Source organism: Peromyscus leucopus, chromosome 6 (assembly GCF_004664715.2).
Source record: "Peromyscus leucopus breed LL Stock chromosome 6, UCI_PerLeu_2.1, whole genome shotgun sequence".
NCBI lineage: Eukaryota > Metazoa > Chordata > Mammalia > Rodentia > Cricetidae > Peromyscus > Peromyscus leucopus.
The window spans coordinates 124,619,359-124,645,485 of record NC_051068.1 but is presented as its reverse complement, the minus strand read 5'-3'; the positions used below and the strand labels follow the sequence as shown (position 1 = coordinate 124,645,485).

Below are 26,127 nucleotides of genomic sequence, written 5' to 3'. Positions count from 1 at the left end.
CCCCTTTGGTAGCTCTAAAGTCACCCAGTCCTGGGGGGAAGGATGGCTTTGTTATCCCATCCTTAAGAAATTGTCTAGATTTTGTCAACTCGATTTTCTAATGATATCAATAAACCTTCATGCATGCTGGTGGGCTTGTTCACTGATACATCTTCTGTAGTGTTTGATATCGTAGCCTTTGTGGTGAATCATTCAACAAATGTCTACTAAGTGTCTCTCAGATGTTAGACACCATGCTGAAGTTGCGAGGAGAATAGAATGATTTCATTGTTTTTATGAAGCATCATATGACTGTTATTGTCACTCATCAGTGTTTGGTTTTGAGACAAAGTCTCTCTCTGTTGAAGCAGCTAGCCTTGTACTCTCCTGCAGACAAGCAATCATCCTTTCTCAGTTTTCTGAGTGCTGTGCTCACAGGCATGAGCCACCACACACAACTGTAATTAGTATTGTGGTTAACATTTCAGTTGCAAGTTACATCTCAGACATATTTCTAATAGCACTTAAATCTCCACTTTTCATTTCTCTAGTAAACATTCCCATAAAAGTCTTACAGTCTTGTCTGTAAACACACAATCCAACTCTGTCTTTACCTCATATATTTGATCTTCAGACCCATCTCTCCTTTTCATGGTACCCATTTGAAGGGACCAGCTCAAATAAGGAAAAGCCTCCGAACCTGTCCTTGCCAGCTGTCATAGCCTTTTTATTACAGATCCAAGCCTGTTATAGATTGAATCCTTCTGACTCAATGTAGTTCTTTATCTGAAATTTCATATTAGCCCTCGTGGATGTTAAAGCAAAATGCAGGTTACAAAAGCAATTTTTGGAAAGTTCAGCATCGGGAAGGTGCCAGGGGCAAAGTCCTTGAATACCCAGTTCCAGACTGTCTAGATGCATGGTAGGAATCTCCTGCTAGGTGTTTTTAAATGTGGGCATGCCTTCTTGCATATATTCAGACATGTCTGTGTGGTGTGGGCACCGACTACCGAGAGTATATTTGATAATGTCTCCAGTTCAGTAGGAAGTTGGTAATCCGTGTGACCTGGTGGCTCCACACTCTTGAAGATGCCTCACAATTCAGTGCACTTAAAATTTAAGACATACGCTCTGAAAATTACCACAGGCTGTGCAAGTGAAGTGGATCTGACTCAACAGTGATGCTGGTGACGCACGGAAATCACTCTGTTGGTAAATCCACCTGGCCCAGTGCATCTGCCTGGCCGTTCTGACTTCCAGACCGCTGACTGAACACCTGCTCTGTGCACGGTGTTGGTAAGTGGTGAGCATAGTGAGAAGAGGCGTGTTCTCAGGAGAGCCTGACAGATGAGCCAGTGGACTAGTGATTGTGCTGAAGAAGTACCTCTGAGGTCAAAATCTGGGTTTCTTTGGAGGGCCTCATGGGGAGGGGTTTGACCTGAGCTTCATGGATGGTGAGGTGAAGGCGTCCTGAGGAAGCTGGAGGAAGTACCTGGAAAATGGGAGGGGCTGGATGAGAACTAGTGGGGAACAGAACCAGTGTCCCCAGTCCCTAGACAGGCCAGAGTATGGCATGATTGAAAAACCCTCGGGAAGTTGAGTACTTCCTATGTACTGAACTTGACCAGAGGGTCTGGATCTAAGGGGACTGAAGCCACTTGAAAGGGGAGCTGCCTCTACAAGTACTCACACTCACACATACACACTTACACACACTCACATACATAACCCGGAAAATTTAAAAATTATTTACATTCATTCATTTGTGGGAGGCAGTTCCTGCCCCGGAACTCATAGAGAGGCCTCTGACTTCAACTTGCTGGAGTTGGTTGGCTGTCTTCTCCCACTGTCTGGGTTCTCGGGTGGTGAGAGTCACCTTTACCCACCGAGCTGCATTTCTGGCCTCGTTTGTTTGTCCTTATACAACTTACTTGATGTGGAGAGAGAGTAAAGGAGTCTCCATGCTCTGGGGAACTGACACAAAGGAGGGCTGCCCACCAACCGTCTCAGGGTGTCTGCGTCGTGGGTGATTTAGTTCTCTGCTTCTGCAGAGTTTGCACACTCAGCCTTAGCTTTTTGTACCATTTATTAAGAATGTACATAACTTAATTTCTCCTAATACCAAATGATTTAAAGCAGCTGGGTAGTTGCTTTCTCCATCATGAATAATCTGCTAACACTCCGCATCAGTGTAGCTCAGCAACCTTTAACCCCATTTCCAAGTGCAAACTCAATTATGCATATGATTCTTACGTTAAGGGGCTTTGATAGATTTCCCTAGCTCATTTATTTATAGAAACAATTTGTTATTTATTGTGGTTCCATGGTCTTTTATTTATGTGTTTATTTTGCTTTGGTGGAACCAAATTTTCTTCTAATAAGTATTTCTTGAGTATACATGGGCTGTGGGTACATATGTTGCTCCATATAAATAAATGTACATGATTCCATAATTTTGCAGCTATTACTATCTTTTCTTTTCAAGCTAACTTTTGAAAAAAAAATGTGTTGATCCAGTGAGAGGGACTTTGAAGTTAACTAATAGAGATTGTTAACCCATCTACATCATTGATACGTTCTCGGTGACCAACACTTTAACACCAGGATCCTTCAAATTCCCAAGCTTGGCTAACACCACTACAACCTCTGCCGTAGGTATCTACTTGTATTAATAAGCAATGGAGCACAAAGGAATGTCTGCACAGAGGATGGGTGCCTCCTAAGGGCTCTTGGCTCCCAAGACTAAATGTTGTTGGTGGCTTTGGCAGGGCTCAGAGGGGCCCGGCTGCCGGGATCTGAAATGCCGAGGGCTTGCCAGCTCTGATTGTGTGCTTCACAGCTCCCCAATGCCAGGGATCTCTGTGCCAGGAAACAGAAACCAGTCTAGAAAATAAACTGGATTCTCTTGCCTCATTCTCTAGTAGAAGAAGCTAAGCCTACATATCTTAGTTAGGGTTTCTGGTGCTGTGATAAAGACCAACAGCAGCTTGGAGAGGAAAGGGCCATTTTGTCTGGCCCTTTCAGGTCACCCTCCATCACCGAGGGGAGTCAGGGCAGGAACTGAGGGCAGAAGTGTGCAGGCCATGGGAGGGCACTGCCTGTTGGCTTGCTCCCCATGGCTGCTCTGCCTGTTTTCTCGTCCAACCCAGGACCACCTACCCAGGTGTGGCACACTGCCCATGGTGAGCTGGGTCCTCCCACATCAATCATTAATCAAGAAAATGCCCCAAAGACATTCTCACAGGCCCATCTGATGGAGATGTTTTTCTCAGTTGAAGTTCTTCTCCTCAGATGACTCTGACTTGTGTTAAGTTGCCAAAACCGAATCTAAGCAGGTCACTATAATCATCAAAATACCCATTACATTTAAAAAGGGACAAGGACTGGTGCCGACAGTCTCTTCAGACCTTGTGTAAAGGATTCTCAGGTGAACAAGAGGCTTGTCGTGTGAGATAGTGTGTTGGACACTTAATGCTGTGACCTCGCACACAGCCAGATGGTTCTTTTTTGTCCCTAGTCCTTTTATCTCATGCATTAGTGAAGTAATGACATCTCATCGTTGTGAGTCATACCCAGCACACACCTGAAGGAGCGGGTTTCTTTTGACTCACGGTTTCGGGGCACACAGCCTGCCTTAGTTATAATCTTCTTTCTCTACCCTATATGTTTCTCTTGACTGTCATGTATTTTTCCCCATTTAATTTTCAACAATGAAATGTTTTGTTTTGAATATAAAAGTAAGGCATAAATGTGGAATCATTTAATTCAAGAACAACCAACATTTAATACAGTCCTTACTGCTCTGAAATGATAAACTTTTGTGAAAAACACAAGAAAAACCCAAAACACAGAAAACAAAACAAAACAGAAAACCCAACGTAACATCACACCTCATACATAGCTTCAACTCAGTAAATCTGCTGCTTAGATGTTTGAGATTCCTTTTTTTAAAAGAATGTTATGTGTACATGTGTGTGCCTCCGTATATGTATGTACACATGTGCATGAGATGCCTGAGGAAGCCAGAGGAAGGCCTCCCAACAATCCCCTAGAACTGGGGTTGCAGGCAGTTGTGACATTGGTGCTGGGAACTGAACCCAGGTCCTCTCAAGAGCAGCTTTTTGCTGTTTCACCCTCTCTCTAGCCTTCTTTATTTCTTTTGGACATGGGTTCCTCAGCCAGTTTGGACTGGATAACTGTTGGGGGAATGGTATAGGGACTTTAGAAGCACCCTTGGCATCTGCTCCCAAAATTCAGTTAGTGCTCACCAGTTTTAGTAACCAAAGTCTCAGAGGGCTGATAAGATTACTCAGTGGGTAAAGGCACTTGCCACAAAGCCTGATTATCCAAGTTTGATCTCCAGGACCCACATGTTGGAGAGGAGGACTCTGCTTGTCTTCTGACCTTCCCATGTATGCTGTGATGGTACACACATGTGTACACATACACACTCACTCACTCACACACAAACAAAGAAATACAATAATTCTTTTGAGGTCTGCAGCCTTTGCTGAGTGTGTCCCAGGAGCAGGACTGTCCCAGGTGATAACGGCTATTTTAGACGCACACACCTGAAAACACCTGATTCGTCGATTATGTGGTAAGCATCCAGTGTCTTCCTCTTTGTAGCTTTGCAAGACTGAACTTCTCGCATCTTGTCTCATTATCGCCACGAGTGCTCACATTTCAAAGCTAATGTCCAACGCTGGGCAAGTCTGAAGGGTTGGAAAGTAAACACCTCCCTCTTTCTTTGCTCGGTTGTCCAGCAGTGAAAATCTCCCAGTTAGAGAGCTTGTTAAGATGTATTCTGTCAGATGAAAAGGGCTATTTTAATAACTCATTATCATTCTTAGCATGGACCTTTTATTTTAGAAAAAAATGGATAATTAGCATTTTGGCTTATCACTTTTTTTCATGAATACAAATAATTTGATAGACAGACAACCAAGAGAGGCTTCATTAAATAATGGGTCCAATCAGCTGGGGACGGGAGTAAATTAGAGGATAGGCTTCAGCCTGGGAGTTGGAACTCGGGGCTTGGTGACGATGTCATTCATTTATCCAGTGTATTTTTGTTGATTGACCTGAGGCTGCAGTTTAAAAAATGAGAGCACTTGTCAGCTGGTGAGAACCAGAAGAGTCGAACTCAGCCCGGGGAGCTGTTGGCCACACTGCGTTGAACCTGCAGCTGAAGCAGCACTCGGAGGTCTGCGGGCTGCTGACTCCCGGCTGACGGCCCGTGACTGATGTGGACATGCTGGAACTTCTTCCAGGGAAGGAGCCTGGTCCAGACTCGTTTTCTCACATTCATTATACATCTCACCGCTGTGTTCCCTGTAATGTCCAGATTTAGAAAATGACACGTTACATTCAGAATATATTTAAATTCCAAAAAAAAAAAAAAAAAAAAAGACCAGCTAATACCCAATCAAGATTCTATCCTGAAATTATTTTCCTTTGGGACATTTTAGTGTAGTTTATCCTTTGGTTTCTGTTAGATGCCTAATGCTGTGTTGGGAAACAACTTAGAAGTACCTTACCCAGGGAGAAGACAGGTCTGTGGTAGAATATTATTTTAAGATGTGTTACTTTTGTTTATGTTGCATTTGTTTAACTCTGTGAAGCTGTGTTACTGTGCCTGTCTAAAACACCTGATGGTCTAATAAAGAACTGGTCAATAGCAAGGCAGGAGAAGAGATAGGCAGGGCTGGCAGGCAGAGAGTATAATAGAAGGAGAAATCTGGAAAGAGGGAGCTGAGATTGAGGAGCCAGAGGAGGAGAAGGACTCCAGGGGCCAGCCACACAATTGCAAGCCATGGAATAAAAGATTTACAGAAGTAAGAGAACAGGAAAAGCCCAGAGGCAAAAGGTAGTCGGAATAAGTTAAGGAAAGCTGGTAAGAAACTAAGCCAAGCTAAGGCTGGGCATTAGTAATTAAGAATCAGCCTCCATGTGTGAGTTATTTGGGAGCTGGGTGGCGACCCCCCCAAAAGAGTCAAAAACCCCAACAACACAGGTCACCATTGGAAGACCATCCCTGGCCATGGTGACTGTCTTTTAAAGCTTGTCAGGCAGACCTGACAACTGTCCCCAGTGTTTTCTTGGTGTGTCTTCTGTAGGGGAATGTGGAGAACTAGATCTGAGGAATTATTCCCACCGTGAATTGGGAGAAAACTTCAATTCACAGTTCCTACTCTACATTCTTTATCCTGCTCTGTGTATCCTGAAGTGGCCTCTGACGTCTTCCCTCCTGTTGTTTTCTGAGTAGCGTCTCCCTATGAAGCAGGCTCGTGCCAGAAAGACAAATGAAGGTATCAAGTGTATGATGTGTTCAGAAACACATTTGGCTTTATTACTAACATCTCCTAAGAAAAATGACTGAGACCTGAACTCGAAACAGCAATTTAGTTCACTGTGTTGATACTGTGCTGGAGATAGAAAAGGCTCCGTTTGCCCTTGTAAAAAAATGTTATGAGTGCTTATGTTCATAATAGGGCAATTCATTATTGATCAGTACCTCACAACTGAGAAGTGGAGACCCTGGTTACCGGAGCTTTTGTGTGTGGGTAACAGTGGTGAGAGCCCAGATGAGGCGAGATACACAGATGCAGAGTAGAGCCTGGGGGGTGTGCCTTAGAGGAACCATCATTCTGAGAGGAGAGCTCTGGGTCCAGTTGCTAAGACATCCTCATGAGGCTTACAATGTATTCATTTTTATTCTAGGATGTCATGGGCAGGTAAAGACTACTCATAGATAACTGAAAAATAGGTGTCGGGGTTAAAAATACTTAGAAAACCTATGTCAAAATGCATGCCTAGGTAGTGGCAGGGTGGTATTTGAGTAAGTCTGATGACAGACAATGCATGCACTCTTTGAAGCTGGTCATAAGTTCTGCATTACCGCAACACATACTGGAGAGAAGCAGCTTTTAAAAGATTGATTTTGTGCTCACAGAGTCATAGGTTCAGACTGCCCTAGTTGGTTTCCTGTTGCTGTGATAAAACACTATGACAGAAAGCAACTTAGGGAGGAAAGGGCTCATGGCTGATATACAAAGCCCACAGTTGGAGGACAACAGAGCAGGAACCTGAAGGCAGGACATGAAGCAGAAGCAGGAACACTTACTAGCTTGCTCCTTGTGGCTTACTCAGCCTACCTTCTTAGACAACGCAGGACCACCCACCAGGAGGTGGCACTGCCCACAGTGAGCTGGGCCCTTCCACAGCAGTCACTAACCAAGAAAAATGCCCCACAGACCTCTAATGGAGGCTGTTTTTCAGCCAAGGTTCTTCTTCCCCGATAACTATAGCTTGTGTCAAGGTGACAAAGAAAATCTAACCAGGACACAGCTCATGACAAGGTGACTTCCATATTGGGCCTATGGCAGCACATCATATCTGTAGGTTTTTTCCCTCCTCTTTTGGCTCTTTGCTCTTTGGGGGGCCTGCCACCCAGGTCCCAAAGAAATACACCCAGAAGCTTATCCTTCCTTATGAATGCCTGGCCTTGGCTTGGCTTGTTTGTCGCCAGCTTTTCTTAAATTAGCCCATCTTCCTTTTGCCTCTGGACTTCTACCTTTCTCATTTCTGTACATCCTTCTTTACTTCTTTCTCTGTGGGTTGCTGTGTAGTTGGGTGACTGGCCCCTGGAGTCTCCCCTTTCTCCTCTTTCTCTCATTCCTAGATCTTTTTTCCCTCTTTTTATCCTTCTATTTATTCTCTCTGCCTGCCAGCCCTGCCTGTTTTTTTCTCCTGCCTTGCTCTTGGCCATTCAGCTCTTTATTAGACCATCAGGTGTTTTAGACAGGCACAGTAACACAGCTTCACAGACTTAAACAAATGCAACATAAAAGAATGAAACACATCTTTGTATCATTAAACACATGTTCTACAGCCTAAACAAATGTCACACATCTTAATATTCCACAACACATTTCAGGAACAGACAGAAAAGGAAGAGCATCATGGGGGTGCGGTGTCATAGAAGGGGAAGAATGACATGAAGAGGGAGAGACTTGTAGAGGGAGGATGCTCTGGAGTGGGGAGATGATCATGGAGGTAGAAGAGTGTCGTGGACAGGGGTAGCGTCGTGACTGGAAGCCATGGCAGAGCAGTATTTGACCAGGAAGTAATGAGGAAGAAACAGGGGTGCCCTTCAGTTACCCGAAGACCTAACTAGTTCCCGCTTTAGAGTTCCCTCCATGACACCAGCACTTTGATCTTGTGGGGAGGGATACTGGTCATGAGATTACTGTACTGACTTTGTGAAACTCTTGTCCAGTCGTTTAAGATGAGCTGGGAGTGGGTGTGGCCAAGTGCAAAGGGTTTTGATATCCAAATTTATTCTATATAATTCACATTTTCATGTTAAATTGTCAACATCACAGTATTAATTGCTTCTATATTAAAGTCACATCTTCATAACTTAACATTGGGCAATACTTACTTATGGATAAGTATATGCACTTGGTCCCAAAAGTGCTGCTGATATAGTTATACCATGCTGAACTTCTTGCCCTCTGTACTAGGTGAACATGTAGTGGAAATAGTGCCAAGGTTGGAGCTGTTACTGTGCTCTGCCTGAACCTCTGGGCTTCAGAATTAGTGATAATTATATATTAGCAATAGACGACAGAGAAGCACTTGTTTGTAGTAGACACACACACATACTACACACACACATACACACATATACATGGGCACCCATTTTAATAAAAAGTAGGTTTCTTTTTCCAGAAATTGTTTTGGCCTTTTGTGGTCCTCCTCTCCACCTTTCCCTAAGGTTTCATACCACTGCTGTGAGGACCAGCCTCCATCAGTGCAGGGCTTGGTGGGATCCAATGGAGTCAGCAAACTAAGGATTTTTTATCTGAGGGAGTAAGGAAAAACACACACTCTCTCTTGATGGTTTCCTTCTGACTTTTTCTTTATTCTTCTCTATCCTGATTTTTTCCTCTACATCTTTCCTGGTGTTTTCCTTTTCTCATTCTTGATCTTTTCCTTCTAACTCACTTTATTTTTTCCCTTACAACTTACATACCCCAGCAAAATCTTTCAACCAATATAAAAATTACAATGTGGTTATATTCTATTTTTCAAGTGAATGATTACAATGGATACAAGTAAAAAAACAGCACATTTTGCATATCCCTTACATGTTTAAACATTTTATGTATAACAGATGAAAAACAAGTTGTCCCAAGAACCCACATACAGTCATGCCCAAGCAACTTGTTACAGATTAACAGGGTGTGAGCAAGCAAGGTATTGTTCTCAGTCAGTTCTTCTGCTGGCAGGCTGCATTTTCAGGTTACAAAGAAAGGACAAATCATTTTATTATTTATCTCAAAAGGTAATCTTATAAGAAATCTTAGAAGAATCACAAATCTAAACTCTTATACATGAAGAAGAACCAGTTAACTCTGTTTTAAATCTTCAGGGTGCATACCCATTCATCAACAGTTTTTACATCAGGAAGCCGAGGGCAGAAATGGGCACAAGGAATTAATCATCATCCCATCTTAGCAAGAAAGGCATGTCAGCTAATGATAATTGGACTGCTTTGTTTTTGTTCCCTGACCTTAATGAATCTATCACTCAGCTCTGTGTCCTTGTGAACATTAGATTTTTTCCTAAGGTTTTGTACCTTGAAGCTATTATCAAAACAACCTACCCTGAAGTCATTTTAAGGCTTTGTTTTAGTATGGTGCACACCGAAACCTGTGAATACATCTTTCACCATCAAGATTAAAAGAACTTGAGCCGACCTGGCTCCTGGAACTCAGTTGTTTTCCTTAGTCATTATCCTAAAGTGCAGTCCATGCAGCTCAAGTGAAACTCACAGGCCCTGGCTGTGTGATGCTTCCTTGTATTTGTTTTCAATCACCAAAACTCTATTTAAACTAACATTATTATTATTATTATTATTATTATTATTATTATTAATTAAACAGTACAGCTTAAGAAGAAATCATCTTCATAATAATCCACAGGTGAAAATGTCCAGTAGAATGGAATGTTTCCAAGAGATGATCACACTGCACTCAGGGCAGTGGGATCTCCCCACGCCCATTCACACCATGCCAGATACCAGGGAAAACGGCAGCGGCAAACCTGCAAAGACACTGCAGTAGCAAGAACCTTCTGGGGCCAAGGCTCTCAGGGTCTTGCCTACCTGAGAGTCACCCATCAGGGTTTTGTTTTCTGGTGGGCAGATCCCCTGAAGTCAGTTGCCACCTGCTGCTGCTCTGATGCGGCCACTGGTAGCTTCCCACTTGTCTCCGGGGTGGTCCTATTCGTCAGTAAATACATTTTGTAAAATGAAACAAAAATAAAGACATTTAGTCAAGCCAGACAACCTGAGTTTGTTCCCTGGAACCTACATGGTTGAAGGAGTGAGCCAACTCCCTCAAGACGTCTTCTGACCTCCATATGCTCTGGGGACATGGAGCAACGTGCACAAAGAAAATATGATTTTAAAAATGGATGAGAACTGCTTGCATGTTGTATTGGCTTGACTTTAGCATGTTATGACCACTGGTCAGGCTTAAATAAAGGACACCCCCACACTTCTCCATCTGTTCTTTTTCCTCCTCTTCCTTGTCTCTTTCTCCTCTTCTCCTTCCTCTCCTTCTCTCCCTCTTCCATATGAAGTCTTGGTATTCAAAACTTGAGGCATCACACTGTTGCTTCTTATCAACATCATCCCATGTGAGCCTTAGACTTAAGTCCTGTAACTCTTTAGGAGAACATCTGTTGTTTTGGACCAAGCTTCTATCCTCGGCCCCACAGTCCAGACCAAGCTAAGTTGATGTTGTGTTAGGTGTCTTAGTAAAACTGAAGTCAGAAAATGACCCCCCACAAAAATAAGATGGTTCCACGCAGCCAATCAAGGGGGCAAGTTAGCATGAGCAGACATGGGATGGAGTCCCTTTGGCTTTCACGGGGGAGGAAAGTAAAGGATTGAAGTTTTCTTTAGTCTTTTGAGACAGAGTTTCACGTATCCCAGGATAGCCTTAAACTTACTATGTAGCCAAAGATAAACTTCTGAATCCTCTTCCTCCACCTCCCTTCCCGAGGCCTGGACTACAAGTGGAACTGCACCTGGTTAACAAGGTGATAGGTGTGGATCCGAGGCTTTGTGCACACTGGGCAAGCATCCTACCAATTGAGTTGCATCCTCAGTACTGGTACTTTAACTTTTGTTCCTTGTTTCTGCCTCCACCCTGTCTTCCTAACTCTGTGGAGCACAATACTGCTTTAAGATGCAGTGGTATTGGCTCTTGAATTGCTAATATATTGCTAATAATCAGGTCCTCAGCAACTGAGTGTTTGCATTTAATTCTTTAATTCCTCTGTTGTTCATCAAAATAATCTCATGACAAGTCATAAATTTGAGTTCCTAAGATTTTGAAGAACAAAGAAAGCCCCAGCTGTGAATTGGAATGTGTCCCACAACTTTGGGAACTTATCCATGCAAGATATTGAGGAACTTTACTATGCATGACAACTGCTTCCTGAATGATTAGTGCCAGTGTTCTGGGAGTTAGCTGTGGGTGGAACTGATGTATGGTAAATGCATGAGTTTGTCCCCTAACTTTGACCTGTGGGTTCAGGGGGTACAAGCTTTTCTGCCCCTTTATCTCTGTAAAGGTCAAGCAATAAAGGCTAACTCGTCAGGAGTGGGTCGCTCAACCTTGGACGCCACAGGGCACAGTGAAAGGCATTGTAACTTGGGTAGAGGATGGAGAAGCTCTGTAACTACAACTCTTCTCGAGATTGAGTGTGTGCACCGTGTTCAGCACAGTGCATGACTCAGTCACCCTGTGCATAACCAGCTTATAGTTTTGTTTTGGAGCCCCTGAGCTCTGAGTGGAACCTTCAGTTAGTCTAGTTTCTGGCAGTAGTCGGTTTTAGCTAATTGCTATGCTTTCCATGGTTACAGAGGCTGAGCATTTAAGAACGCCACTTCATTAAAGCATTAAAAATACTGTGGGCTCAGTAATTTCATTTACTGGGTCAATAACCCGTGATATCTAGAAGAAGATTTAACATAGTTTAAAAATAATTATTCAAACAAGATAAGGATTTCAAACTATAATTACCATAGCAGTAAAGGAACAGGGGACTCCAAAGCCAGATAAATATTATATCTAAATCTTAGTTCTCATTCTTATAACTCACAGGGCTTACACTTATCTGATGGTAAAGATCACAGAAATCTTCACATTTTTGGCAAGCATGTATCCTGGTCCTAGAAATGAAAGGTTTTACTTAAGAAGCACTTACAAGGAAATGTGGAGAGCAAACACCCTGCGGCAGCACTTCCTCTTCATGGTACTCCGTTTGCTCGGAGCATCTTCAGCATTCTTACTCAGTTTTTCTTTCTAGGAATTTATATTTTTGTTGCTACTGTACATTAGATTTCCTTTCTTTTTCCTGATGTACTGTTAGTGAGTTTGTATAACCACGCCACAGCCAGCTACCATTTTACCACCTCTTATTAATTCTAAAGTTTTCTCCTGATGTATTGGCAAGGAAGATCATCATATCAACTGTGGATGTTGAGGATAGCTTTCTTCCTTCCTTGATTCTGCATCAATACCTTTTTCCCCCCCACTGAGGTGCCAGGCTTCCCATCCACATTGAGCAGAACTTCCAGAACAGCATTAAATGGTGTCAGTGGGCATTGAAGTCTTCTCTCTCTCTCTCTCTCTCTCTCTCTCTCTCTCTCTCTCTCTCAGATTTATGTATTATGTATACAGTGCTGTGTCTGCATGGCCAGAAGAGGGCACCAGATCTCATTACAGATCTTTGTGAGCCACCATGTGGTTGCTGGGAATTGAACTCAGAACCTCTGGAAGAACAGCCAGTGCTCTTAACCTCTGAGCCATCTCTCCAGCCCCTGAAGTCTTCTTTCTTGTCCTAATAGCAATGTGTGTGCATCAAAATGTCATAGTCATGATCCAAACCATTGTCTCATTGTAGCTAGAGTTTTTCTAGTCCTGCCTGGCCCACAGTCAGGACAAATCTCTCTCACCTGCCAGTTCTGCAGCCGCTCAGACCCAACCAAGTAAACACAGAGACTTATATTGCTTACAAACTGTATGGCCATGGCAGGCTTCTTGCTAACTGTTCTTATATCTTAAATTAACCCATTTCTATTAGTCTATAAGTTGCCACATGGCTTGTGGCTTACCAGTACCTTACATCTCACTTGTCATGGTGGTGGCTGGCAGTGTCTCTCTCCTCAGCCTTCCACTTCCCCCAGTTCTCCTCTCTCCTTGTCCCACCTATACTTCCTGCCTGGCTACTGGCCAATCAGTGTTTTATTTATTAACCAATCAGAGCAATTTGACATACAGACCATCCCACAGCATCTCATGATTTCTTATGGAGTGGGGAGGGAGAGTTTCCAAATCCATTCCTGACATTTGTTAATCAACACATGAAACCAACTTCACATTGGATGAACTTTCATCCTGGTGCCCAAGGAGGCCAGAGGAGGGCATCAGATACCTTGGAACTGGAGTTACAGATGGTTGTAAGCCACCATGTGGGTGCTGGGAACTGAATCCCAGTCACCTGCATGAGTAGCCAGTGCACTTAACTGCTGGTATCTCTCCAGCCCTCACTGTATTTCATGTATTTATATACAGGCTGTAGGAATTTACCCTCTCACAGCAGTGAGTAAGGATTCCTCTTTCCTGTATCCTTTCGCCATCGTTATTTGTTTCTCATTGATGAGTGATTTCCTGGCTGTTATACTCTGCTGCAGTTGAGCGCAACATGTTGTAGCACTGTGGCCACTGCAAGCACCAGTTTCCTTATTTTCTATGAAAAGCCTGGGTTGTATATTAGCAGCACATCCTGAGTTATCTTCCTGGAGGGAGAGGAGAATAATCCATGGAGAAGTTACCTCTAACGCTGGAGAATGTTCAGTGTTTCCTAGTCGTAATAGTAGAATATGAATTACGTCCATCATCCAGGGCCTCAGTGGAAATCGTGTTGGGGTTTGAGAAGACTCTTATGTTGCCTCCCATGGTGGAGATAGCAGGCTGCCTTCTTTTGCAGCATGCCTCAGGATTAAACAAGTCTGTACCTTTGAGGACCTTCAATTAAAGGGAAATGTGTCATCTATGGCAACCAAGAGCAAGCCTTGTGTTGGCTGTTGTAGAATTATTTCTTGACATTAACGTTTTTATGCAGCCCCATATTAAGTTTTATGCTTGGATATAATGCCACCAGGTAGAAACCAAAGCAAATGCCACATCCCAAATCCAGAGAGAGTCAGAGCCAAACAGTGGGTTATCAAATCTGTATTTTTATGTGCCATTCCTTGTCGTGTGTGATTTAAACACACAGCTCCTGGAAACTGCAAAGCACAGCTTGGTGGAGGGACGAAGAAGGATGCCTGGCAGCTGGGCTTGGCTGAATAGTGTGGATTTCTCTCTAGAACCATCTTCCCGGTTCTTGGCACACAGAGGTGACTCCACGAAGATGGAAACCACTTGGTTAATCACCCTTGAAACAAGGGAAAAATTAAGATACATCCTTTTCTTTGTCAAGCAATAAAAACAATGCCAGGTTGTTAATGTGTCTTTTGTACCTTTCACTTGAAAGACCTCAGAGAGCATGCAGGAGAGTAAAGGCAGTCTCTATTCCCTGATGGCGTCATTATACACGGAGAGGCTTCTAAAGCTAAAACTAAAGACACTGGGGAGACGTGGAGGAGTAAATGACAGCAAAGCGAAGAGCTTACCTCTGGGGCTTTGTCCAATGTGCTTTGTTCTGATTCATTCAAATTGGGTGATGAAAAGCAAGGATCTCATTTGTTTCAACATTAAAGTGGTAAATTAGCAATCATCGAGTCGCTAATTGTCCTGTAAGGCACTGAAGGTGCAGGAGGCTCTGGCTGCCTGGTTTTAGATCACACTGTTCTGGCTAAAATGAAGCAGCCATTAGAGTAGTGTAAGACAATGCTTTTAGTAACTTGGGCTGGTTACATTCAAACATGAGGGTTTTTTTTTCCTCAAGTATTTATTGAAGCGCCTGTTGTTATTCGACATGGACAAGTTTCATTTTAGGTTCTAAGCTGTAAGTGGAAATTCATATCCAGAATGGGGCTGAAATAGAGGGGTGAGACTCCTCACCGTGTCTCCTCCCCGGTCATCTCTGCTGACTGCTAGGGTTTGGATTAGCAGGGTTGGTCGAATTTCCCTTAGTTTTTGGGTGACCTTTTCTAATCCCCACTGTTTCATAATTTAATGTTTTGACCTTTGTTTTCCACAGAGCGATGTTAGTGATGAATGCAGAGATTTAATGACTGGAAGTAGCTGACAGGTGACCTTTCGTCCATGACCATTCCTTTTTGCTGGGGAAACCACACTGTTTTGTAGATTTTATTTCACAGATTTTAATTGTCTATAAGCTTGTTCGGAGAGAAGAGAGTAAAGGTTAAATATTTCATTCTTCTTACTGATTAAAATGTAAAAGTGTTGGCAGTTGTCCCAAGAGATCATTCAAAAAGGGTAGAGCGATACGTCAGGTTCACACTGGGAGAGAAGTGAGGGAACTTTCCAGAAGGGCTGATGAGGAAGCAGATGAAAGGTGACCAGGAAAGTGAGCTAGCCCACCCTCCCGCCTGAAGTGAGCAGGTGTGTCCTGTGTGTGCACACTCATATGCAGGCAGGTGGGGACAGGCAGGGGCAGGTAGGGGCAGGGTGGAGAAGGGCGAAGACATATAAACCACCACCCTGTCTTGCTATCAGGAAATTCTTGGCGAACAACGTGCTTAAAAATATTATTTTTTGTGTTTGTGCACATGGATATCTATGTGTGCACATGGGTGCATGTTCCTACATGTACATGTTGGGGAAGTATGCATTCATTTATGTGTGTGTGCATGTGGACACCAAAGGTCAGCCTTGGGTGTTGTTCTCAGGAACTGTCCAAATTGTGTTTTTGAGGCAGAATCTCCCAGCCTCTGATTGACTTGAAACTTGCCAAGTATTCCAGGCCCACTCTAGAGCCCAGGGTCCCAGCTCAGTCCACTTCCCTGGCATTAGAACACAGGTCTCCATGCCTGCTTTGCTGTTGTCCATGTGAGTCTGGGAACCAACTCAGTTCCTCATGCTCTCACTTTACCAGCTAAGTTAGTGCCCCAGCCCTGTTAGGTGCACAGCATGATGCCAAGTAACATTTCAAGTGTTTGCATATAAGTATGTGAAGGTTGTTGCATACAATAGTCACTGTAGTGATTATATTAACGTATCCCATATATTAATGCCCCATTTCTTCATACAGTTGAGAGCCTACCTCATGACACATAACATATGCTTCTCTTCTTAGGCTAATAGTGCCCATTGGACATCAATTTTCTCTTAATTTATTCAACTGTACAATGGAAAATGAAAATAAACTAAATAAAATCTATTTTGAAGGCACATGTCTTGAATCCCAGCCCTTAGAAGGCAGAAGCAGGAAGATATCTCTGAGTTTGAGGTAACCTGGTCTACATAGAGAGTTTTGGTCAGCCAGGACTACATAGCAAGTCTGTGTCAAAAGAAAATGTCTCTATTGAAATCCAGGCATAGTGACTCAGGTCTGTCTTACAAGACTCCAGACAGAGGCAAGATGTTCACTGTAAGTTCCAGGCCAGCTGGGTCTGCACAGTGAGTTCCAGGTTAGGCAGGCTACACAGGAAGACACTGTCTGAGAAAGAAACAAGCGGTCAAATAAAAACACCTATTCTGAACATCAAGTTTGATTACATAATAAGTATTGAAGAGAAGACCTGAATTGTGAAAGGTGTCAGTCATAGCCAAGATGGGCAGCTGGAATTCATGTTCCTCTCTCAGGTTTATTTCTCTCTTTTGGCCGCCACCTCCTTCTGTGCCCCAGGCAACAATCCAGGAACTCTTCTTCCTCGTAGGAGGTGAAGTGTCAGGAATCATTTTGGTGGGAGATGTCTTACTTTTTGAGGCCAGCCCTTAGGCTTCTGATATCGCCTGGGATGAATGCTGGCTGACCATAGGACTTCCCCTCAAATATCAGAGCTGGGTACAGAGACTAAAGTTTACCCTGATTAGAACTTCAAAACAACCTGTCATTCAGCGCCTTGTGTAGGATCGCTAATATATGGAGAAATTGTTTGGTTGTCCAATAGATGTCACCAAATTTTTAACTGTTCCCAACTGAGTATTTATAAGTAAGTATAATGGCTTGGAGTTGGTGTAATTTTTGAAAAGGAGGAAATACTCAAAACAAATATAAAGTTGTTGCCATTTTATAAGTCAGTATTTTAGATCTCAACTAAAGTGAAGTCTGTGGCATGTGTGGTCTGTTGCAGGAATTTTGATCACACTGTGATACTCCATGGCTGTGAAATCAAGTTTACCTTGACTCAGGGGGCAGAGCTAGGGACTAGCCGACCAGAACTGGCCACAGAGAAGTCAACAGTGTGGGTAGAGAAGATGCACAGGAAGGAAAGGGCAGGGACTTGAGATTGGGCACTTCTTTTTCTGGTTTTGGGACCAGAAAATCCACTGGTGGGTCTCTGAACAAAAAGCAAAGTCAGCTGGTTGCTTCTCAGCTTCTCTGATGTAGCAGGTTTTCACCCCCACATCTGACTTCTGAGTCTTTGTTGGTAAATAGAACAATAGAGACTTAGTTTAAACCTACATATCTCGGTGTGGCAGAGCTGGGGCTGTGGGACCAGAAGGGCCCCCAGGCTGCGGTCTGAGTGGCCAGTGAGGTGTTGATGTGGAACCATGGGGCCACAATCAATAATTAAAATATCAGGAGATTAGTGTACAGTTGCTAAGCTGGCAGAAAAACATCAGTGGTTTTCTGCGCCCGCGTGTGCGCGTGCGTGCATGCGTGTGTGTGTGTGTGTGTGTGTGTGTGTGTGTGTGTGTGTGTGTGTGTGATATGCACATGGATACATAGAGGCTAAACAACAACTTCCAATGTCATTTCTCAGATACATTCTACCTTCTTTTCGAGACACAGGGTCCCTCACTTGCCTGGAACTTACCAGGTGTGCTAAGCGGCCTGGCCAGTGAGCTCTGTGGATCTGCCTGCTTTTGTGTCCTCAGTGCTGGGGTTACAGGCACACATCGCCATGCCCAGCGTTTGTAATCTCTTATGTTGGTCCAGGAATACCAGACTCTGTGCAGGCACTTTGCTTTACCCTTCCCCCATTTGTGGGTTTTCCTAAGCAGTGGCATAACTGCCAGAAAGGGATTAGTTAAATATATCTGTGTTCTTCATCCAAGCAAAGGATTTGAAAAGATATATTGATACAGGAGACAAGATCCAAGGGGTATATTATTTTTAATGAAAATAAAAATATAGAGACAATTCAACTGAAAAGAATTTGAAATTAAGATGGAGATTGATGGATTGGACCAAATAAGTCTTAACCGAGATCTCAAGAAATCCAGACCCTCAGTCTAGGAAGATGGAGTCACTGTTTACTGCAGCAGAATGAAGCCATGGAGACATATGTGATACATTTGTATTCAAGGCTCCCAAATCAGATATAAATGAGCCCAAGAAACAGCAACTCACTTAACAAAGAAAGATGAGCTCAAAAGACGTGAAGACAGAGGTGATAAAAGAAATGGGGATAACTAGGTGAGACAGGTCTTGGCCAGATCAACCTTGTGTACCTAGTCTCTTTCCTTTGATCATGGCTCCTCATAGTTTGATGGTTCCTTCACACACAGGGATGCATCCCGGGAACATGGCCAAGTCCTCTGACAGTTTCCAACTCTGATTTGGAAGCTTTTGTCTATCAGCCTTTGCTTTCCTGCCATACTTAAAAATGGTTCCCAAAGCTTTTGGTCAGTAGAGCTCTGAGCATGTCCACTCGTGTGTCCTGTGCCTTGCCCAGGAAGTCAGAGCTAGGCAGAATTGGGGTCAGTGATGCACCTGTGAGAACCCTGAAGACTTACTCAGTGAACAGCGAAAAGAAGTGATCAGTGCGAAGGTCACCCACAGCCAAAGCCATTGCACTGGAAGCCCTCTTCTCCAGTACACATTTTTCACACAAACAACAAACTGCTGTCCCCACTGTTGGCCTTTGAGTTGTTAGTCAGCTGCTGACCTCATAATCTGCACAGCTGTGGCTTCCCCGCGTTGTCATGGAACAGATTGGAATGTCTTAATGGATCGCTTTCAGAGGTTACAGTTGTCAAGTGAGACCAGCCTGCTGATTCTTATTAGCTAAATTAAGCTGTGTTACAGCAGAACTGGCTAATTCATTATAATGGCTGGGAAATCCAATGCAAATTGCCACATTTTATAGAACACATCCAAGGCTTTGCTTTCTGATTTTTCCTTCTGTGAATGCTGTACCCCAAATATGGTTTTATTACCTACTTAAGGACATTTTTGGAATGGTCAGTGGAATGTAATCTTGCTGCGCTTATGCATGATGGTGGTGAGTCAGAGCGAGCCATGCAATAAATACATGGTTTCTAAGAGGCACTGATGTGCATGGTTCAGATGAGCTTGGAGAACTCACTTGTGGGTAATGGATGTTAAGCCCTACCCAAAATTACAAGAAGATTTCACTCTTCCACATTGTCTGAAAGAGCGTAGGCTTCTACATAACAAGGTAATGCATTAGACAACGCCTGACTCTAAGTCGCTCCTTTGTGCCTTCATTTAATAAAGTCTTTGTGATGGAACTGGCCTAGAAACCCTGGGTTCAAGTGTCTTAATAGACTTATCCACTTTGGGCAGACATCTTCTACCCTGGGGTCTGCTGTATTGGCTGCTTACTGCAGTTGATCAAGGTGATATACAATTTCTTCATCACAGAGTTGTTTTTGTTTAATAGTACCACAGGTAGCCCAGACTAACATCAAATTCTCTAGATCCCTAAGGATGACCTTGAACTCATGATCCTCCTACCTCTACTTCTCAAGCACATGCATTGCAGGCATCCATCACCATGCCTGTTGATCACAGGGGTATTTATTTAAGGGTTTGTTTATTTTTATTGTATATGTTTATGCATGTATTTCAGAAGTATACTGTATGCATGCTGAGTGCTCATAGGCTAGGATCAGGTAGAGGATTCCCTAGAATCACAGATGGTTGTAAGTCACCATGTAGGTACTGGACACTGAGTCACTGCTCTGTGCAAGAGCAGGAAGTACTTGGCACCATGGAGCCATTTCTCCAGCCCTGATTGCAGTGTTCTGGGCATGTCACAGATGGGCCTGTGTGGGTCCAGTAGGTTGTGTTTTCTCTAATTCTTAGTATTGACCACTCACACAGACGCCTTGCCTGATGTGTACATGTTACAGGCGTAAAGAGAAAAGAAAGCCAACAAGACTAAGCCAACACCCTAAGTGCTGGCTGCAGAATACTCCAGAAAGTACAAAGACATTTATCCAAGTATTTTTTATAGTAGAAAATAAATCAGATAATAGCTGGATGCCCGGCAGTAGGAAAATAGATACATTATGGCATATCTATATAATTGAACAATAAACAGGCATTAAAATTTTCTCCAATGATTATTTACTGATATGGGAAAGATCAACACAAAATTAAAAGAAAAACCAAAGGCACTCAACTGTGTAATTGGCATCTCTCAACCTGCCTACAATAGCCTATGTAGAAAGAGGAAAATATTCGTCATCATTGTTGAGTGATGGATATATGAATAACTTTAGTTATATATATTTTTTTTTAACCTTTGCAAGTTCTTCATAGTGAACATGTTACTTTTACACTCAGAGCCAGACAAACAATTAAACAGTTTGAGTAGATTTGATATGAGATGTAGTAATCTTTTCTCCAGGCATCTCCCACCTGCCTACTCTGGAAACAACCTGCTGTTTTCCCTCCTGGTTTTATTTCCAAACACCTTCCTTTCATCTTAGTTCAAGGCTGCTGTAGTCTCGCATGGCTGTGGCAGAAAGCCTGTCATTACTATTGACTTCTTTCCCTTTCATGTCTACCTTCCCATGTTCCATGTCTGGACCAATCCGGAATATACCCAGAGGTTGTCATCATCTCGCCCTCATCATCACTCTGGGAGTCCTCCCATCAACTCCTCTTTTGGGGTGGGAGCAGTGGCTTGCTCTCCCTGTTTCAACCCTTTTTTCTTGTGGTCCCACTTTCCACGTAGCAGCCAACATTGTTAAAACACAGCTCAGGTCATGTGCTCCCTTGTCAAAGCTCTCCATTGCACAGGAAGTCATAGGACCCGTGATTCATGGCCACCACCTTTCTGACCCCAATACCGACCCACTGTGCGCATGGCTCTCTAGAGCACATTCTTCTTCCTCACCGTCTTCTGCCTCAGAGTATTTGCAGTGGCTTTCGCTTGGGTTCCCCATGGCCAGACCCTTTACTGCACTCGCTCCTCTCTCCACAGTGCCTCCTGGTGGCTCTCCACTGCCCCCAGCTGTGCCCACACAGACACACATGCACTGGTACACCTCCACATGTAAGACTTTCCACAGTGTATACACTTCTCTATTATGAACCAATCACCTTTGAATGTACCATACAGGATGCTGATACATGATGTGTTCGTGTACAGAAGCACAACTTCAGTGTAGGTTTCATGCCGTCAGGAATTCTTGTGTGTAAGTTCTTGGCTCAGGTGTACCTCTTGGAGCTGTATCTGCTGTATGGGAGGCACCCAGAAACTGCTGCAGGGGGCACCATCGACAGCAAAGGTGACCAGATGCAACTGTGCGGTCAGTGTCCAGGTGGCTTGCTGAGCTGTGTTACCCAGCATTTTTGTAGATTGCCACAGCTCGACTGAGCCTGCTGATTTGCTGATGTGTTTCCTCTTGATTGCTTTTTTTCTTTCCCTCTAAAATGGTTCTAAACTAATTGGGAAACTCCATTTCTTCCCTAGTATTTAGCTCAGTGTTCAGATATTTTTTAATTAGTTCTTAGAGAGAGTCATACCTGTTTTGACTATTCTTCCTAGGTCCACTTCTCTTCTTACCCACTCCTAGCAACAGAGCTATCAACAGTTGTTAGTTGCTAGGGAGAGAAAGACGGTTTTCTCTAAGAGTGTAGACTGGTAAGTCAAGTGGAAGACCACACATCTGAGAATATTTAGGTCCCATAAACTTGTCTTGAAATATTAAAAAAAAGATAAAAAGACATAAAGTGTTCAGACTCTTAATAGATTATTTTAAATCCATTTCTTTCATTTCCAAATTTAACAAATTGAACAACCAATCTATCCCAGGGACCTCTGTTGAAGTCAGAGGCAAAATCATTATTCTTACAAGACTTTACTGTCTAGATGGCAGATTTGGCAGGGGGAAAGTTAGGACAGGACCATGTTTGAGAGAAGCTATTCTTCAGTAGGCACAAAATATATTTGGGTTCAAATTCAGGATCAAAAGGTGCAGCCTTATAAGAAGTGAATGAGAAAGGTGCACATTGCCAAAATGTTTTTCTTTTGCTGTTTTGCAGATGGAGTAATTTCTTTCTGTGAGAAAGAAAGCAACCGGGTGATAGTGATGCACACCTTTAATCCCAGTAGAGGCAGGTGGATCTCTGTGAGTTTGAGGCCAGCCTGGGCTACAGAGTGAGTGCCAGGACAGGCACCAAAGCTACACAGGGAAACCCTGTCTTGAAAAACCAGAAAAGTGAAAGAAATGGCAAAAGTAATGTGTGTGATTATTTTTTATTTATTTATTTATTTTTTCTTCGAGACAGGGTTTCTCTGTGTAGCTTTGCACCTTTCCTGGAACTCACTTGGTAGTCCAGGCTGGCCTCAAACTCATAGAGATCCGCCTGGCTCTGCCTCCCGAGTGCTGGGATTAAAGGCGTGCGCCACCACCGCCTGGCATGTGTGATTATTTTATTTTATGGTTTTTTGAGACAGGTTTCTCTGTGTAGCTTCGGAGCCTGTCCTGGAACTCACTCTGTAGCCCAGGCTGGCTTCAAACTCACAGAGATCAGCCTGTCTCTGCCTCCCAAGTGCTGGGATTAAAAAGCATGCATCTGTCCCAGTGGTTATTTTATTATTTTGAAAACAGAATAATGCAAAGAGCAGGGAGCCCTGCATGTGAGTTAGAAGATGTAGACTTAGTGGGCCTGAGAGATGGCTTAGAGGTTAAGAACATGTACTGCTCATGCAGAAGACCTTAGTTTGATTCCCAGCATCCATATCAGGTGGTTCATGGTGGTCTGTGGTTCTTAGAGGATCTGATTCCCTCTCCTGGTCTCCATAGGTGTTTGTGTGAATATGCTCATACAGAGAGAGACACACAAATATACATACATAAGTAATAAAATTAATGTAAAGTCAAGGAGATCCAGACTTTGAAGATAGAGGCTTAGAAGTTCTAATTTAGAGGGTCTGGATTTAGAAGGTGTGGGCTTGGCTCCTCCACTGGAATTTGTATTAACTACAAGCCGTGAACATCAGTGTTTTGCTTCTGAGTCTTTTTAGTTCACTGGGGAGCTTTTGAGGCTTTCAAGATGTGTGCATTCCTCTCCATGTTCTCAAGAAAGGCCCTTCCTTGTCCACCTAAAGCCAATTTAAGCTCAAAGGACCATTAACACAACAACTTGGGGATCTTTAAACATCTGTGTAATATTTTTGCTGTCTTAAGGGGGTCTGGATTGTGTATGTCTCCTTCAGGCCTGCCTCATCGTCTGTCTTCTTCACATGTTTATCAACTGCCACCTGCCCATGCACACATGTCACCTGCCCATGCACACATGTCACTGGAGCATGACACACATGCAGGAAATGTGGCGCTGGAGTTTCTTTCATAGCCACCATCCTAACTGTAGAAATCAAATAGTTTCATATTTTCTTACTTCATTTGAAATTACAGGTCTACACTTATAAAACTCATCATTTAGAGTGAAAACGAATGACTGTTTTTCCACATAATTTAAACTAGCATGGAGATGCAGAAAGTAATCATTTTTCAACAGTATGTATTTATTTTTCTAATAAAAGCCCACTGGCAACTTGCTAACCTGTAGCAGAGACTGCAGGATAGATGTGTCTCAGATAATTCCGTACACAGTAATTATGCAGTAAGCGGCACTTTGGCCGCTGGAGATCTCGTTTGACCACGGTCTTCCCTTTCCTCTCTTGCAGCCTCTGCAGCTGGACTGTGGCCACTGTGCCATTGTGTCAAACTCCGGTCAGATGGTTGGACGTAAGGCGGGAGAGGAGATAGACCGGTCCTCCTGCGTTTGGAGAATGAACAACGCCCCCACCAAGGGTTTTGAGGAAGATGTTGGCCACGTGACGATGGTTCGAGTTGTGTCACATACCAGTGTTCCTCTTTTGCTAAAAAACCCTGACTATTTTTTCAAGGAGGCAAGTGCTACCATTTATGTTATTTGGGGCCCTTTCCGCAACATGAGGAAGGATGGAAATGGCATTGTGTACAACATGTTAAAAAAGACAGTTGATAACTATCCAAATGCACAGATTTATGTGACCACAGAGCAGCGGATGAGTTACTGCGATGGAGTTTTTAAGGAGGAAACTGGGAAAGACAGGTGAGTCCTCTCTAAAAGAGCCTCGGTGACTTTTATTGTCCTGTGCGGTGACTCTTTGCTGAGTCCCCCTGCCAGCTATCAAATGAACAGAGATATTTTTTAAACCACTTGCTACGTGGTTTTGATTATTATGATTACTGCATGATCTGACAATGAGGTCCCATTAATGCTGCCCACACTGCCTTCTGTTCCCTCCGTTTTAACAGGTTTGAAGCTCTGAAAATGGTGGATAGTTCTCCAAAATGTCTTTAGAGCTCTTCCTATGTAGCTCAATTTGTTATTGATTAAATTGGATTTTTGGCTAAAAGAGGACATCTTCACATTCTGTTTCAAAACACAAATACTCGGGAATTTCAGGATTTTAATCCATCTTAACTGGGAATTGTGGCTCCTTCCACCTCCTTGAAACCAGACAGAGAGTAGACTATTGACCCTTTAATATGACTGTGCAGATTCGTGCATAGTAATAGCCCTGTGATCTTGAACACTACACTGAATAAAATACCATATTGACATTATGTATTCCTTAAAATCATTAGCACTTGGATTCTTAAAGAGAAATGAAGTATAAATATCCTTTGCTCAATTATTCAAAACCATCCTACATTTTGGTTGCATGCACTTCTCTGCCCCATTCCATCAATCACTGTCCCCACCTTCTCTGCTCCAGGCTCCTTCTCTTCCTCATCTTCTGCTTCCTCTCCTCGCTCCCTCATGGCCCTCACTTCTCAGGCAACTCTACCATCTGCTGGTTTCCCTGCCTCTTTAGAAAGAATCAGAAAAGTGAGGGAAGCAAAATTACAAACCGATCAATCTTGGCTGATATTCAGCACTAATAAAGAATTGCTGAAGAAGATTCAGAAACCTGTGCCTGAAGTTTTAGATTATATGTGAATTTTGCTTATTTGTGCAATACTATGAATAAATTGAGCTTTGACTGTAATTGCAGTGCTAACATTCTGATTTCCTTAAAATGCATGCCGTCTTTTACTGCTCAATATTATCGAATAGAAAGTTGTAACTATTGGGCAACTAGTTGTGGAGAGTTGGGATGTGCTATTTCCAGGTGTAATTTCCATGTTTATCATACATTGACAATCTTGGCAGGGGACTTTTTGTGGTCTCTTTTTTTTCAGCTCACTGTCCCCTACGTGCACCCCCAAGAATGCCTTTTTTAGGTTCTTAATAAACGACATATATTGTATTTTATCACATACATGCATGGACACACACATGCACATATACATATGCACACACACAGACACATATACATACACACAGTCATATGCACGCACACACACACATGTACACACTCAGGTAGACCAATGGACCTATTGATAGTGTGGGCTGATTTTCACTTAGCATTTCTACTTCTGAGCCCCTAAAACAGTTTCACCTGAAATGCAGGACAGATCAACACTTTAACATGAGTCCCTCTTATGCAGGAAGAACCTCAAAGGTTAGATCCAAACCGGTATAGCATAAGCCGTCCAAGCAGACCGGCAGATCTTGTTTGCAAGAACTGCACTCACCTGTAGCTCCGTTCTGTATGAATATGACCATTCTCCTGGGGCTCAGAAACCTCTGGTCTCTTACTAGCCCTGAGCAATGCAATTAATTAGATGT

The 26,127-nt window shown here is 43.2% G+C and overlaps 1 protein-coding gene across 1 annotated transcript in view; it reads left to right on the top strand.

Annotated features, from left to right (window-relative positions):
* The window catches only part of St6galnac3 (ST6 N-acetylgalactosaminide alpha-2,6-sialyltransferase 3), a 536,629-nt gene that overhangs the window by 297,106 nt on the left and 213,396 nt on the right, over window positions 1-26,127 (top strand). The window contains exon 3 of the mRNA XM_028879174.2: window positions 24,092-24,501. Within this exon, the coding sequence (XP_028735007.1) occupies window positions 24,092-24,501 (410 nt within the window). The remainder of the gene's footprint in view (window positions 1-24,091; window positions 24,502-26,127) is intronic.